Source organism: Ciconia boyciana, chromosome 3 (assembly GCF_034638445.1).
Source record: "Ciconia boyciana chromosome 3, ASM3463844v1, whole genome shotgun sequence".
In the NCBI taxonomy this organism is placed as follows: domain Eukaryota; kingdom Metazoa; phylum Chordata; class Aves; order Ciconiiformes; family Ciconiidae; genus Ciconia; species Ciconia boyciana.
This window is the reverse complement of record NC_132936.1, coordinates 25,309,099-25,326,860: the sequence shown is the minus strand read 5'-3', so window position 1 is coordinate 25,326,860 and position 17,762 is coordinate 25,309,099. Positions and strand designations below refer to the sequence as shown.

The 17,762-nt window shown below is 38.4% G+C and overlaps 1 protein-coding gene across 1 annotated transcript in view; it reads left to right on the top strand.

Moving 5' to 3' along the window:
- Window positions 1–17,762, top strand: part of CSMD1 (CUB and Sushi multiple domains 1) — a 1,308,402-nt gene that overhangs the window by 591,243 nt on the left and 699,397 nt on the right. The window contains exon 4 of the mRNA XM_072855145.1: window positions 14,727–14,921. Coding sequence (XP_072711246.1) covers window positions 14,727–14,921 — 195 coding nt within the window. The remainder of the gene's footprint in view (window positions 1–14,726; window positions 14,922–17,762) is intronic.

Below are 17,762 nucleotides of genomic sequence, written 5' to 3'. Positions count from 1 at the left end.
ATTGAAGTATGAGCCTGCAAATGCTAGCCAGACAAATGCCTTCATAACTCAAGTAACTTTCTGGTGCCATTTTTAAGAACAAATGGGGACAAAGTTGAAAAAGGCACTGCTGCACTTCTGTTATCGTAAGGATTTCTAACAACAGCAACAAAATGAAGTATTGAATTAGGACAGGTGAAAAAAACCCTCGCTGTTTCTGCAGGAAACTGGAAGGACAAGGACTTCAGGAGCTTGAGAACCTCAATGCTATCATCCATGGTTTTTAACCATACATGCTCCTGGCATGATTTTAACTTGTGTCCAAGACAATTCTTAGCGCTGATCAGGGAATAGGACAGGACAGAGCCTTTTCCAGACACCATATCTGTAAGAAGTGAGAATAAAATGTTAGTTACATCGCTATGACTTTTGCAGTGCCACTTGTCTTCATGACCTAAGCACAAGACCTAATTCCTTTTATTTTCAGTTAATTACAGGTGTAGACAACAGGCTTGTATGTCATACTGAATTCCTGTTAAAAATTTGTCTCATGTTTGTCTATAAGCAAGATAAAGTTTGAAGTCTCTGGTGGCAATGGAGTTCCACTTATCCAAGTGTTAAGGGCAAGAGAAGAGTTGTGGAAAGCTTGCGAGACCTCACAGTACAGCTTTGTTAAAAGCCACCATAAGCGGCAGAAGCGAGGGAGTGCCTGAATCACAGCAGATAGCACTCCCGGTCCTGGGGCAATTTGTTCTCGGGGCTTTTCTGTAATCTTGGCAAACAGTAAATCAGGGTATAGGAAAGAAAGAAAGAAAGAAGGAAAAGGAAACAAATGTTTTTGAAGGAATATTTAGTATTGCCTTATTTAGTAATAAAGAGCTGCAGATATGATGGCAAACTGGTGATAGCTGAAGATGAGCCTCTATTAAATCAACAGTAGGGTATCTATTACTGAAGCTGATTTTTTCCAAATTTAATATGCCATTACTTCCTTTCTTGTCTCTCTTTCAGTCCCATCAGGTTTTCCCTGATCTCTAAGTACTTAGCCTTGAGAACAGAAAAGTGGTACATACAAGGTGTTCCACAGTTTGTATTTATCAAGTAATACATGACATTAGGTACTTTTCATTAAGTTATATCTGTTCAGAGTTAAAGAATCTTTCTTCTTGAGTGTATTTTGCTGACACATAAAGCATTTTGATTATATTTAGTAAACATAGAGTGCATCTATCATATTTGTATACAATATGATTACAACTATATAACTTAAAGAAGAGTAAGCTCATGCCTTATTCTGTTAAAATTACTGTCCTTTCCTAGTATGGCAGGTCTTAATAGTTCAAAATCCAATTTGATTTAGTAGCAACAATCATTACAGAGAATGTTGGGAGCAATACAGAGAATATCTGTTTGTGGAATCTGTCTCCAACAGTTTTTATTCACAATTCATCTGTACAGTTGTCATATGTATTATGTTGTCTTGCCCTCATCAAGTGTAAGCTTGCTCTCTCATCTTAGTAACATACTTCTCAGTATGGGTCAAACAGATTCTTGTTTCAAGGGGTTTCCAGGAAAAACAAGTACTAGGAAAAAATAGGCTTCAGATTTCTAGTTGTATAAAATTTATGTATACTTGGGTAAGATATATGTAAATCTTTTCATGCTCCATGGCTATTTTTATAGTAACAAGAATATAAAAATCTTGATTGTGCAATATATTTTGTTTAATCATATAAATATATCAGGGTAATAATATCTTGGTACATTCCTGTCTCCCATCTTGAAATAAGTGTGCTTTCCATGTAAAATCAGAAGTCAATTAACTTCCTCATTCTCTGTCAAAATAAATTTTAAGTGTCTCAATGAAAAGAAATGTCAGACGCAAAAGTCTGTGTGTTGGCAGGCGTGCAATAGGAGGTGTGCAAGTGGGTCTATTAGACCTTTTGTCTCCCGTTATGTCGGCCAGATGGAGAAACTTCTGCATTCCTTGATCAGACTCCTTAAGACATAGGGAGTCGTTTTTATTTAAAATTGTTCTGCAAATTAAGGTCAGCTTCAGACTAGCCATACTGCCCCCAGTCTCCTCTCTCCATATGACTGTATGGAAACTGCCCCATAGTTTCATGTTTTGCTTAAAATGCTGCTTATTTTCAACCTGCTTGTAATTGTGATTCGTTTATGCGCTTTCATTTTTTTCCCAACCCTGCCTTCAGCTTGTATAATATTCCTTATGAACTGGTGTTTGCCTTCCAGTGTCTTCATGGTGACTGCATTTTAATCTTCATTCTCAGATTAAAGCTGTAAAAATCTTCCAATACCCTCTTAAAAGCTCTCCGGTCTCTTGATCACTTTAGTAGCCCTGCTCTGCATTAGCTTCAGATTGAATTACTCTTATTTGAACACGAGTAATCATATTAGTATGCAGGCCTGCAGATAAGGTCTTGGCAGTTTCTTGTACTTCTCTTTCTGTTTGATAAGTACCTTGTTTAACACACAGAGATATTGTCATTTTTACCTTCATATCCTATGGGTTTTCAAGCACAGGATGGATTTGATTTTTATGAGTTGAGTGTAGGTCTTTTTTCTAATGGGATCCTCAAAAGTGGTCTGGTTAAAAAAGGTATTTACTTGGTTTTATTTGTTATCATACATGAGGTGGTGAGCTAGAGGTAGACTTCTAATTACATTTTTTATGTTGACAGTTTAGAAGTAACGCTGTGGAGGGATAGTTGAGAAAACAGGAGTTCCTTCATTGCCGAAAGATCATCATATCTTTCTCAGAATGAGAAGGGCAGATAACTGCACACACTTGTGAAGATTGTACTGACAAACTGGAAGACAGACCATAGAACACACTGAACTTTTTAGAGAAGGTGGAAAAGCATGATTCCGATATTTTTAAGAATATGACTAATGACTTTTGATCTCTGGTAGCTGGCAAAGTTTCCATTTATAAATTTTGCACAGCCTCAAATGCTTTTTATAGCCTCGGCCTGGACTGTCATGCTCCACTCGTTCTTCTCCTGTTTCAGGAACAGAGAACTAAAATCTAGAAATATTGCTCACTGATCTCAGCTCATCTAGGATAGTGTGTAGTACATCTGAGGCAAAATAAGTATGAGGAAATAGAAAGTTTTAGCTTTAACTTCAGATTGCCTTTGCACTTGAGAGTTTTCTGGCATTGTTTGTACAATATTGACTTTTATGGTCTTATAACCAACGGCAAGACATTTATTACATACTTTATAATAAAAGTAAACACACTAAAAATAAAATCCATCAATCTTTCGTTATTACCTGCACAAGAAAATTAAAATATCAATCTCAATGTGGAAGATGTATTAGAGTTTTAAAGTTGCTGCATACTCCCAAATGATTGTCATAGCCATGCAATCCAATACAATTTTGTACATCCTTAGAGACAGACAGACACAGTTGGGTAAATGCTTGTAAAACAAGAAAGCTGTAGCTTTCAAAAATGATATGATCCAACTATTTTATCTGGAAAATATCGCAATGATTTATGAGTGCACAAATACAGAAACAGACACATAACAGGGAACAGATTTTCTCTTATCCTTGCATTCTATGAAAATACAGGTTTGTACTTGCTCAGCTAACAATAATAAACATAACAGCTTTATTTCTGTAAACCAATAAGGCTGTGGGTTTTTGTTTGGTTGGTTTTTTTAAAGAAAAAAATCTCAAGTAGGCCCAAGAAAGACAGTCTGAACAAAGAAGTTGCCAGCAGATAAATAGTGAGCCATGTTTGATGCTTCAGTATGTGTGTTTCTGTGCCATGTAGATTCCTGAATGCTCCATTTGTCACCTTGAAGTGTAAATATAGCTTAATTATCAGGTATTCCACAAACTTGCACTTTGTATGTTTTGGTTTCTGTGAGCAAAATCTTCCTTCCCCTAGAGTAAACCAAATGAAATCCATTAATTTTTGATGAAATAATTTTTAAGAAGGATGTAAATATCCAGTGTTAGATAACTTGCAGACTAAAGCTTTCAAGGTTAGTTGTGTGTCTGCCTGTGTGTGTGTATGTGCACATGTGCCAATGACAGAAGGTTTGGTACTACCCTTCTAGTAGTAGATTCTGATAATGATTTTTTGTACTCTGGGGTTGGGAAAAATGTCCTCATTTCATTTTGGAGGGAATAAATGTAAAAATTCTATGCATATTTCTCTTCCCCTCCCCCCCCCCCCCCAATTAATAAACAGCTTAGATCCATGTCTTGTGTAAGATTTGTATTTTGACATATCAGCTGCTGGAAGAGGTTTTGGAGAAATCCTGGGATCTTTTATTAAGAAAAAATGTAAAACTGGAGGCATTCAAACTGAAGCTTGCCTGTTTTGGTCTAATGTGCATATGTGTGTATATACATATAATATATATACACTAAAATAAATAGACTAAAAATTGAGTGTTCACAGAAGCCTTTATGAAATATCATAAAAAATTATTATCTAGAGTAAATATTAATTACCAATGGAGAGTAATTGTTGAATTACACTTCCTGTGGGAAGCATTTCTTCTAACTATTATTTTTCTTATTATGTGGTTTCACCTTATTTTTATTATACCAGAGGCTTTTTAAATATCAGAACTTTAACATAAAATTATTTTATTTGTATTATTTCTATAGAACCCAGGGCCCTAGCTGTGGACCAACACTCTGTATTACATTAGATATTACCATTTTGTCCATGCTTGCATAATCTGTGTTCCAGAAGCATATAATGAAATTCAAGAGTAAACCTGAAGCTCAGGTTCATAAAAATTAGGAAAAATGTTATAATGAGATTAACTAACACTAGCTGCCAGTGGTTCTAAAGGGGCTTGTTTGTCAGCAAAGTTCCTGAAGATGAAGACACAGACTGATGTAAACTGGGAAGGTTCTCTGGTGTTTGTTTGATTAACACCCACTCACCCCCATCAAAGAAGGGCCATGTTAGATGAGATTGCATAGGGCCTTGTCCTGTCACAGTCTGGATATTTCCAAGGACAAATTTCACAATCTCTGCGGGCAACTTACTTCAGTCCTTGGCTGCTCTCAAGTTGGAAAAAAACCCAAACATTCTAAGTTCTAAATGCAATTTCCTTTGTTGCAATTTGCATCCATTGCATCCCATCTTGTTACTGTGTGCTTTTGAGAAAAGTCTTCTCTAGACTCTCCCATTAGGTATATGGAGAGAGGATTAAGATTCCCCCTTTCCAAAGCAGTCTTTTCTCCAGGCTGAACAAGCTCAGCTCCCTCAGCTTCCCATCACAGGACAAGTGTCCTAGACCCTGACTATTGTGGTGGCCCTCCACTGAACTTGATCTGGTATGTTAATGTCCTCCTTGTACTGGAAAGCCCCAGACGGGACACAGTACTCAAGCCACAGACTCACAAGTGCAATATAGAGGGGAAGAGTAATTTCCCTTGGTCTGCTGGCTGCTCTTCTACAGCTTGGGCTGCAGTTCTGTGTCTTTACAGTTGTGTGTCTTTGCTTCCAGAGCACACAACTGCCAGGTCCCTTTCTGCCAAACTGCTTCCCAGCCAGCCGGTGCCACACTGTACAGTTGCATGGTGTTGCACTGTCCTGGTGGCAAAACTTTGCATTTGCCTTTGTTGAATTTCATGATATTTGTGTCATGTTTTTTCAAAAGGGTCTTGACAGCCTGGAGAATAGCAGTCCTGCCCTTCAGTGTGTGGACTGCTCCCCAGTTTGGTGTCATCCTGAACCCGAGGAGGGTTCATTCCATCTCCCGTTGCAATAGAAGGTATTAAAGAATATCAGCTCTGTTATGAACCCTTGCGGAATCAACTAGCAACCAACTGCCAGTTGAGCTCCTTACTGGTGGTCACAACACTCTGAACCTTGCAGTCCAGCCAATTTTCCCCCTACCTTACAGTCCAGTTACCCATTTCATGCTCCACTGGATCTGTTAACAGGGCTACTATGGAGACCCTTGTCAAAGGCTTTGCTGAGGTCATGGTAAACAGCATCTACTGCTTTCCCCTCGTCCTCTAAGCCAGTCATCTCTCACATAAGGCAAGCAGGCTGGTCAGGCATGCTTCACCCTTAGTGACTCCATGTTGGCTCTTCCAGCCTACTGTTGAACTGGAAGTTAAAATCTGGAAAAGATACTCAGTTTGCTGGAGGCCCGTCACTGTTGAAGTACAAAAGGGGTTGTTACTGGGCCCAGTACTGTTTAACATCTTCATTAATGACCTGGACAACAGAGTGCATGCTCAGCACATTTCCAGGTGATACAAAACTCGGAGGAATGACTGATATACTAGATGGTTGGGCTGCCATTCAAAGGCATCTTGACAGGATGGAGAAACAGGCAAAAAGAAATCTCATAGAGCTCAACAAAGAGAAATCCAGTCTTGCACCTGGGAATGAATAACCCCAGGCACCAGTAACAGGTGGGGGCTGACCAGCTAAAAGGCAGCTTTGCAGAGAAGAACCTGGAGACAACTTGTTGACCACTCATCAGCAATATGCCCTTGTGGCAAAGAAGATCAACAGCCTTCTGGGTTGCATTATGCAGAGTGCTGCCAGCAGGTTGAGGGAGATGATTGTTTACTTCTACTCAGCACTGGTAAGATCATACATGGAATGGTGTGTCCAATTCTGGGCTCCCCATACAAGAGAGAGACATGGACATACTGAAGTGAGTCCAGCAAAGGGCCACAAAGATGGTTAAGGGTTTGTACATCTGACTTGAGATCTGGGATTGTGCAGCCTGGAGAAGAGAAGGCTCAGGGGAATCTTACTGAGGTGTGTAAATTCCCTTCTGAGGAGGGGTAAAGATGATGCAGACAGATTCTTCCCAGTGGTGGCCACTGGCAGGACGAGAGGCAATGGACACAAAGTGAAATATAGAAAATTCCATTTAAACATAAGAAAAAGCTTTTTAAAATTATTTTTTTGAATTTATTTATTTATTTCTTCCATGAGGTTGATCAAACACTGCAAAAGTTTACCCAGGGAGCTTGTGGAGTCTCCACCTTTGGAGATACTCAAAATCGAAACAGACATGGTCTGGGCAACCTTCTCTAGCTGCTTCATCACTTTTTCTTTCCAAAAAGTGTCATATTCATGAAAGCAAGTTTGTAGGCCATGTTGGTTTTGAGAATAAAGAAGAATTTTGCGAAGGGTAGGACTGTGCTGTTTCTGTCATGGTACTGTCCTCTAACAAATGACCTACGTGCATCTACAGTGTTCCATACTAATGTGGAAATCAGCACTGGTAGATCAATTAACTATTCATTGTACATAGCTCTTGGAAAATAGAAAGGACAAAGTTGTTTAATAAATTGACAGTGGAATTTTACATGCTTTTCAATTGATTCAATATTTGGAATTATTTAAAAAAGAAAGGTCAAAATGTACTGTAATAAAGTTTAATGTAAGACATTAGAAACTTAAAAAAAATCAAATATATTGATTTCCTTTTAGTCTTTTGCTAGGTAGAAGTGGCAAGTACAGTTCTACAGAATTCTTTAGAATTAGTTTTTCAAAGCAAATTTCATTACTTACACCTTAGAAAAAAGCATTACATTATTTCCAGAACAGATTTATTAAAGAAAATACTTTTACATGTATATACATATAAGCATCTTTCTAAGTCCATCTTTTGTTCAGTACAGCACTTTTAGTTTGGTAGATTGAAAGGCTATTAATTTTTTTTCCCTGAGTTCTTTTTCAAATGAAGCTGCTTTCCTGAGTTGGAGCAGAGATTTTAGTTTCAGTGCCATTCTTGCAAGAAAATCTAGCATTTTTTCCTCTCTTATTTGTTAGCATATTTTCTTCTGTTTTCATAACGAGTATAGTTAGTACACTCCTCAAAAAATATTTTCTTCTTCTGTGACTCTGGAAATACAATTGTATGTATATCTTCTATTTATGCATGAAACCAGAAAGTACACCTGTCGTGGTTTAGCCCCAGCCAGCAACTAAGCACCACCCAGCCGCTCACTCACTCCCCCCCCGATGGGGTGGGGGAGAGAATCGGAAGAGCAAAAGTAAGAAAAGTCAAGGGTTGAGATAAAAACAGTTTAATAGGTAAAGCAAAAGCCGCGCACGCAAGCAAAGCAAAGCAAGGAATTCATTCCCTACTTCCCATGGGCAGGCACGTGTTCAGCCATCTCCAGGAAAGCAGGGCTCCATCACGCGTAATGGTTACTTGGGAAGACAAATGCCATCACTCCAAACATCCCCCCCTTCCTTCTTCTTCCCCAGCTTTATATACTGAGCATGACATCACATGGTATGGAATAGCCCTTTGGTCAGTTTGGATCAACTATCCTGGCTGTGTCCCCTCCCAGCTTCTTGTGCACCTGGCAGAGCATGGGAAGCTGAAAAGTCCTTGACTAGTGCAGCAACAACTAAAACATCTCTGTATTATCCATGCTGTTTTCAGCACAAATCCAAAACATAGCCCCATACCAGCCACTATAAAGAAAATTAACTCTATCTCAGCTGAAACCAGGACAACACCACTTACCATAGCCGTGCAGACAGGGTATCATGGGCTGTGCATCACAGCTATTAAACATCTTGACATATGTCCTGAAATTTTCTGTAATCCTGATTTTCTCCACAGAGCTTCTGAAATTCCTCCCAGTGTTGTAATTCCAAAGCTGTCAACCATATCAAGGAACTCTCTGACTTCCTCCTAACTTACGCATTTTCCTTTGTGTGTGGTTTTGCCTGTGGCCACCAATATAAGAAAGTAATGTTAGGAAACACATAGGGACTGAATAGGGGGACTATGGAACAGGGAAAAATAGGGAAGTTTGCATTTGGCTGAACTTAGGTGCAACCCGGAAAACTTTTCCAGATGTTTCAGGAAGACAGGAAAAAGAACAAATAACATATATCCTTGTAAAGTCTTGTAAAGCTATCAGAATAAATGAAGGAAAAACATGCACGTTGCTCCTTCCTTTCTTTCTTTCCCATTCTTATTTTTCTTAATTTGAATTAAGCTGCTTTCTGAATTGTTGCAGTCAAGTTCTGACTACCATGTGTGTCACTGGCCTATAAAAGCTGAGCAACTGATTCACAGAAGGGTGAAATTGTTATCTTCAACTGACATAAGCAATGTGAGATTTTTGCTATTAAGGCCTCTAGGTGATCTTTTCAATCTGGTTTATGATCATGACATCTGAGGAAAACAAAAAAAATCCATTATGTTCTCCTGAAATCATTGTCAGATTGAGCCTCTGAATAGTAATTTCAGCAAAGGTTGGGAAGTTAATTTTCATAGTTTTATAATTAATTTCAAATGTAGATGTCTTATTAATGTAAAAATTAATAGGAGATGGGCTGCCAGGACCTCAAAACCTTCAGAATTTATTAGGAAGTATCTTTTCTTAACTTGAACTTTTAAACCAAAGCACAAAAAAAATCTTACTAAAACAGGACATTACATTGCCAGTAGTTGTCACGATTTCATGATGGGTTTCAAGTAAATATGGGAAAAACATATAGGCATTGCTTATTGGGTATTTAAAGACTTTTGCCTTCTAGTGTGATGACCATAGCAAGAAAACTTAGGTGGAATAAAATAGTCATTCAAAAGTTTATTCAGTTCAATGACATCTACCATTTATATTTTGTTTTTTCATTATCAACCACCCCTGTCTAATTTTAGGTGATTTCTCTGTTACAATAAATCAGAAACGGGTAGATGATGAAATCTAATATGTCCAGCAAAATGAAGGAAACTCTCCTTAAATGAGAGCAAAGGATTACTATGTTTAACATGCTGTGAATATGCTTTCAAGTGGCCTGTGTGACAAATAAATCATAGAATCATAGAATGGTTTGGGTGGGAAGGGACCTTAAAGATCTTCAAGTTACAAAACTCCCTGCCATGGGCATGGACACCTTCCACTAGACCAGGTTGCTCAAAGCCCCATCCAACCTGGCCTTGAGTTCTTCCAGGGATGGGGCATCCACAACTTCTCTGGGCAAGCTGTTCCAGTGCCTCACCACCCTCAGAGTGAAAAATTTCTTCCTTGTATCTCATCAAAATCTACCCTCTTTCAGTTTAAAGCCATTACCCCTTGTCCTATCACCACATGCCCTTGTAAAAAGTCCCTCTCCAGCTTTCTTGTAGGTGCCCTTCAGGTACTGGAAGGCTGCTGTAAGGTCTCCCTGGAGCCTTCTCTTCTCCAGCCTGAACAACCCCAACTCTCTCAGCCTGTCTTCACAGGAGAGGTGCTCCAGCCTTCTGATCATCTTCATGGCCCTCCTTTGGACCTGCTCCAACAGGTCCATGTCCTTCTTATGCTGGGGGCCGCAGAGCTGAATGCAGTACTCTGGGTGGGGTGTCACGAGAGCAGAGTAGAGGGGCAGAATGACCTCCCTCGACCTACTGGCCACAGTTCTTTTGATGCAGCCCAGGGTACAGTTAGCCTTCTGGACTGCGAGCGCACATTGCTGGGTCATGTTGAGCTTCTCATCAACTAACACCCTCAGGTCCTTCTCCTCAGGGCTGCCCTCAGTCCATTCTCCACCCAGCCTGTATCTGTGCTTGGGATTGCCCTGTCCCATGTGCAGGACCTTGCAGTTGTCCTTCTTGAACTTCATGAGGTTTGCACGGGCCCACCTTTCAAGCCTGTCAAGGTCCCTCTGGATGGCATCCCTTCCCTCCAGCGTGTTGACCACACCACACAGCTTGATGTTGTCGTCAAACTTGCTGAGGGTGCACGCAATCCCACTGTCCACGTTGCTGACAAATATATTAAACATCGCCAGTCCCGATACCGACCCCTGAGGAACACCACTCATCACTAGTCTCCATTTGGACATAGAGCCGTTGACCACAACTCTTTGAGTGTGACCATCCAGCCAATTCCTTATCCACTGAGTGGTCCATCTGTCAAATCCATGTTTTTCCAATTTAGAGACAAGGGTGTTGTCCGGGACAACATCAAATATTTTGCACAAGTCCAGGTAGATGACGTCAGTCATCAAATATGGAGTTTAGCTTCAGAAAGAGTATTGAAAAGGCTTTGTAAATAAATAACCTGATACAGGCCATCTGAGAATAAGTAATTTGTTAAATATGAGTTTATTTAACAACCTTTAATTTATTATTCATATATAATAAAAAATGGTGCCATTTCTCTACAACGTTTTACAGTCCTGCTGTGGTGTAGCCTTTTGCCACTGTCTGATAATGAATATTAGTGTTATGTTTTAGCATATAGATTATGATGTTTTGAATACTTTTCTAAAAAAATATGTATATAACGTGTGCATAGTTAGTTTAAATAGGGAGTTAAAACCTTTGGCATGTTATCTAATTAATAAATTGCATTTTGGATTTTGATCATGCGCATTTGTCAAACAGTTCTACTGTCTAGGAAGATACATGTAACGTATGAGCAAGGCCTATCTTTTAGCTTTAATTTCATGAATTAATCTCACTGCACAGTGCTCCAGGTTGATCTGTGCTAGGAAGTGAAGTCCGAACAGGTTCTTATGTCTGTCATAATGGTGAAGATAGACTCTTGAGGAAGAAATCTTAACAGATGGATCTGCTTGCCTATCCCATTGTACATATTTTTGCTTTTAAAATACTAAGACTAAACAGAGGTTCCTTTCCAAACACTGTAATTTTTTTTTTTCAGACCTGGGAAGGACTTGAGTGAAGAAAAATGAGATAAAATATGCTATCTGAGAACACTCTAATGTTAGGTCAATATAAAAAATCCATTACCTTCAGTGCTTCTGTGTAGTATAGTTTATAATTGTTCTCAATATACAGTGAGCATCAAATTACTTCATGAATCAAGCATCTTGATAATGAAAGATGTTGTGACACTGGTGATTCTATGAGCTTCCTCCAGGAAGTGACTGCAGATTCTCAATCCTATTGAAGGTAGACCACAGTAACACTACAGAAATATATGAGTCTTTTACTGAAGAGTTGGCAATGAAGTTAAAGCTTGATGGGCATATATAACCTTTGCATATAATATCTTTGGTCAGCTAGAACTCTCATAATCCAAAGATTAAACTATTTTGGTTACTTTTAGGAACCTTCAGAGGATAATTCATCTTAGGTCTAGACTAGAAGCAGTAAAGTCTGTGCAGATGAAATTGTGCAGCTACCTCAATATACTTCAATCAAAGTTTTAGAAAAGCACATAAATAAGGTAGTTGAATGCTTGATCTTGACAATATACTTCAATCAAAGTTTTAGAAAAGCACATAAATAAGGTAGTTGAATGCTTGATCTTGACAAGTGGTGAAATCCTGTGAACTGTTACATGTATTATTGAACATGGCTGTCATTCTCAGATCACTCATCTTTTACTGTTTTTTAGGAGGCTGCGGTAAAATGCATGCCTGTTTCAGGATGCCAAGTCCCATTTTTTTATGGGGTTCTTGACAGATGTAGTGGTAATAAGAGGCAGAAAAACATCATATTGTGGGAGACCTTCTTTACACAGATAGAAGACTGATTTGCTGCAATACACTTTCAACAGTTAGCCAGTGATAGTTGTCATGTATATGGCAGATGTAGATTTGATGTGATGTGTTTTCCTTGGGAATGCAGTTTATCAGAAATCATAGTAACTTTGAATAACACATTTTTTTCCAGATAGCACACCCATTCATAAAAATAAATGCTGAGTTTTTGATTGTATAAATATTGCTGCATACACCAGATCTTATGATGAAACTACTTCATATTATAGTGTTTTGTAAAAATGTTTTGATTTCAAAATAACATAAAGAGAGATTCTTGTTTCAAATGCAGGTATTCTCCTGTGTCAAAGCATGTAACAAATCTTTATTTGTTTGACTTGTCTTGCAAAATTATCTGTATTAACCTACCATGACTAAAGCAGCAAAAAGGGGAAAATTTGCTAAGAGAGAGGTAGAATTTTTAATAGTGCTATAAAATATATAATAGCATATCACAATATATGCTGTAGCATATAATGGTGTCATTGTTGACAACTTTTTGGAATGTAAGTTAGTATCTTTATTTTATTCCAATTATTCCAATGTCTTAAAATCACTTTCTTTAGTTTATTTTATATGGATTTATTCTCATATATGTGAATCAAACACTGACTTTCTTTCCAATGTGAATGAGCACAACCAAATAAATATCCTATTCTATTAAGGCTGCTGAAACAACACAAAAGAAGTTGGGTATCATATTGTTTGCTTCTAGCTTTGGTAGCTACTCACTCAGCAACCTTAAGTATTTCCTGTAATGCACAGAAATCTTAGATCTCTGATCTGCAACATTGGTAGAACATTCATCTAACTCATCATTCATTAGAGTGTTATGTGGCTTTTGTTGCTTTGTTAATATTTATAGAAGATTTAGGGATTTTTCTCATAAAAGGATGTTGTGAGTCAAAGTGTTCTCTCTCTTAATTTTTTTAGCCTTATGGTTTTTGGCCTTTTCGAAATTTTCCTATATAATTTGGGTTGTAACTTAAGTGTAATTATGATCATTTAAATGCCAGTGTGACTAACTGTTTGAGTAATGAATTAAGGGTGTGCATTCAATAATTGAACTTACATGGTATAATGGGCCTTAATTAGCACTGATATATTGATATAATGCTTTACAACACTCTGAGGATGTGCATGTATTGAGTAATTAATCCTCTCAACATGCAAGTTAGTGAGGTTAGCATGGTTATGTTTATACTGCAGATGAGTAAAGTAAAGAAAGAGAGAAGTATGGGGTGAAAGAATTTGCCCATGAAACGTGCAGTTTCTGAAACAATACCTGAATTAAATGTGAGCTTTTCAGACCACCATTTCTTTGATGAACACATTTATCTTTTGTGCTCTGTTCATGACATATTTCAGCTTTCTGCACTTATTTGTTCTGCTCTAAAGGAAATTAAACAATTTTAATTTGTACTACTTCAATGAAAGAAATGGCATGCCATTAATAACTTTCGAATGAGATAGAGAACAAAAACAATTTCATTTTCCTCCTCCCCAACACACACTTTTGTTTTTCCTAGGTGGAGGAGTATCATCTTCAGGCTGATAACTAGTTAAGACAGTCTCTTCCAAATAACTAATGCTTACAAATGGTAGTAACTTTCTGCAATAAAAAGAAAATAAGTATGTCCATTCATATCAGCCAAATGTCACTACTTAGTCATTGTTCCCTTCATATTTTCTATTTCTATTAACAAAGATTGACTTAATTTATTTTCTAGAACCTGAAGTAATTTGAAAATAAACAGAAAATCAAACTTTTAAAATATACTTTAGACTAATTTACTGTCAGAGACCAGTTAATTATTGGATTCTTTTAAATTGCTATTCTGTCAACTAAAATGAAAACTGTACATCAAGTGCCTTCTACTGCCTGGATCCATCATGATGTTGTATGAATATTTTTGCAATATTTACAAAAAAGAATTAAATAAAAACTTCTTTTACTTCATTCAGAGTTTTGGGAGAAACAGAAAGATCTATAGGATATTTTGTTTGAAAACAGATCTGTGAAGAACTTCACTAAAGGACTGTTAAACCAAGAACTGAATTTGAAATTAGCTTCGCAAGTAAAACTGAAATATTTTGTGAAAGTACATTCTATAGCCTAATTTCACCTTATTTTTATAAGGAATACTCTTTTAAAAAATAATAATACAACCAATTATTTAATTACAATTGTTTGACAAGTATTTATTACTTCATTCTGCAGATTTTAACTAACATTTCTCCTTCTTTCTTTTGACAGTATTACCTAGTCATACTTGTGGCAACCCAGGAGAAATACCTAAAGGAGTACTTCATGGAACAAGATTCAACATTGGAGATAAAATCCGATATAGCTGTATCTCTGGTTACATCCTAGAAGGCCATGCCATGTTGACATGTATTGTGAGTCCTGGAAATGGTGCATCATGGGATTTTCCAGTTCCTTTTTGCAGAGGTAAAAATGAAGACATGAATTGTCTTTAAAATATTAAGACAATATTCAACCAGCAGATTAAATAAATTTATTTTGAGGGGTTTTTTTTTACTTTCTAAATGTAAATGGACTAATGTACAGTCTAAAAATCTATGCCATTTAAGACTGTAATCACAATCCAGAAGCAATGACTGTCCAGAGTTTACATTCAGAGGTAGATGTTATCTACTGACCTTTTTTCCTTTTCATTTACATGGGGGATAGCTATAGCAATTTGATGGCAGAACCTGTCAAATGCTTTTGCCAGTTTCTGCTTTTGGAAACTTTCTGCCAGGAAGAAGCTTGAAATCTTCAACCATATTATCTTTGAAGGGGACTTCTGGTCCAATCCCTTTTAATCCAACTCCTGCTCAAAGCGTGGATAACTTCAAAGTTAGGTCAAGTTGCTCAGGGCTTTTCCCAGTTGAAATTTTAATATCTCCATGGATGGAGATTCTAAAGCCTCTCTGGAAACCTATTCTAGTGTCTAGTTGCCCTCATTCTCATGTCCAATTTGAATTATATTTTTACAGATTATGTCCATTTCCTCTTCTCCTCTTGTGGACCTATGAAAAGATTCTGGCTCCATCTTTCCTAAACTAAACAGTGCAGTTAGATTTTCTCATAGCCTCCTCTTGTCCAGGCTGAAAAATCCATTTTCCTCATTCTCTAGTCTCATATGTCATGTTCTTCAGCTTCTTGACCATCTTAGTGGCCCTTCTCTGAACTTGTTCTAGTCTGTCAATGACAGTGTCTCTTATGTATTGGGGGACCCTAGGGTGGACACAGCATTCCAGATGGGGTCTCCTGGGTTCATCAGTAGATGAACTCTCTTTAACTCTCTCTCTTTAGCTACTGGCTATGTTCTTGTTCATGCAACACAATATGAGGTAAGCCTTCAATGCTCCAAAAGTGCACCACTGACTCAGCTTGTGTTTCCCCAGGACCTCCGGTCATTTTGTCAGAGCTGCCACCTAGCAAATATTTTTTGTGTGGGATGATCCTGTTTCAGGTATAGGACTTTGCATTTCTGTTTTGGAATTTCATGAGATTCCTGTCATTCTTACAGCTTGTCAAAGCCTGTTGTCAAAGCCTGTCTCAGTGGCAGTCCTGCCCTTCAGGGTGCCATCTGCAAACCTTGTTAGAGTGCATTCAATCCCATACTCCAGACTCATGGTGAAGATATTACATAAATTCAGCCCCAGTTTGAATCCCTGGGGAATACTGCAAGTCAGTGACCACTAGCTTGACTTTAAACAGTTGGCCTCTGCTGTCTGAGCCTGATAGTCCAGACAGTTTTTCACTCACATAATAGTCCCAATCCATATGCCCTCAATTTCACCACAAGGATATAGTTGGGGAACTGTGTTGTGAAAACTTTGTTAACATCAAGCTAAATCTTTTCATCAAAGAAAGCAGTCAGATAGCCAAGAATTATTTTCATTGGCAAGAGCTGGCTGTTCCTGTTTGTTTCTTTGTGCTTGGGAATGGTTTTCATAAACACTTCCTCCATAATGTTCTGGAGGTCTGAGGTGAACTTGACAGATACACAGTTGCTAGGATCCTTGCTTTTTTTGAAAATGAGAAATGAAAAATTATATTTTTTCCAGTCACTGGGAATCACCCTTGATTGTCACAAGCTTTCGAAGATGATACAGAGCAGCCTCACACTGTGGCACACTAAGAACCCTTAGGTGTGTACCGTTAAGTACCGTGAACTTGCACATACCCTATTTACTTCTGCAGTTCCTTGTATTGTTTCTCCTGTGCTGTGACTACTTTTCTTCCCAAAACTTCTCCATTTTATTGAGAACTGAGAGGCCTGAGGGCAGCCTTTGCTAATGAAGAGAGAAGGAAAGGGGACATTGAGTGCCTCAGCCTTCTTATATGTCTTCATCACAAGGTCACTTACCCTACTGAGCAGCAGCCCACCATGTCCTTCATTTTCCTTTTGTTGTTGATATACCTGCTCCTCACATTCCTCACCAGTTTCACTCCATCTGAGCTTTGGCCTTCCTCCTTCTATCCCTGCATTCCTGAGCAACATTTCTACATTTCTTTCAAGTAGCTTGTCCCTGCTTTCACATTTTGTACACTGGTTTGGGGTGGGTTTTTTTGCATTTCAGTTAAAACACCTCAGTCAGGAATTTCCTGTTCAGCCCCACCAGCATCCTGCTATGCCTACTCATTTATGTACATAAACAGGTGCATCATTCTTGAGCTTTGAGGAAGCTGCCCTTGAAGTCAAACAAGCTCTCCTGGGCCCCTTAGCCCTTCAGGACATCAGTCCATGAGAGCCTGTCTTCCACTTCACAAGTAAGTTGAAATCTACTCTGCTGAAGTCCAAGGAATTTATTCTACTACTTGCCTTCCACACTTCCCTCAGGATCTTCAGCTCATGGTTATTGTAATCACAGCTGCTGTTGACTATCACTTATTTGAATGGTTCTTTGTTCCTACACCTAATTGGCCTGTCCAGCACATGCATTAAAAAAATTCTTCCCAGTGGACTCAGAAATCTAATGGATTGCTTGCCCTCTGCTGTGCTGCCATCCACACAGATGTTGGAATGGTTAAAGTCTCCCATGAGAAACAGAGCCTATGGCTGTGAAACTTCTAGTTGTTTAAAGGTTTTGACCACTTCTTGATCGGGTGGTCTGTAGCAGATATTCACCATAATGACCTCCCTCTTGGCTTCCTCTTCTCATTCTAGCCTGCAGGAGCTCAGTGAGCTTGTTGCCTGTTGTGCAGCAGAGCTCTGTGCATTCAAGATCCTACTTTGTGTAGGGTGCAGCCTCTCCTTTTCTTCCTGCTTTACCTAAG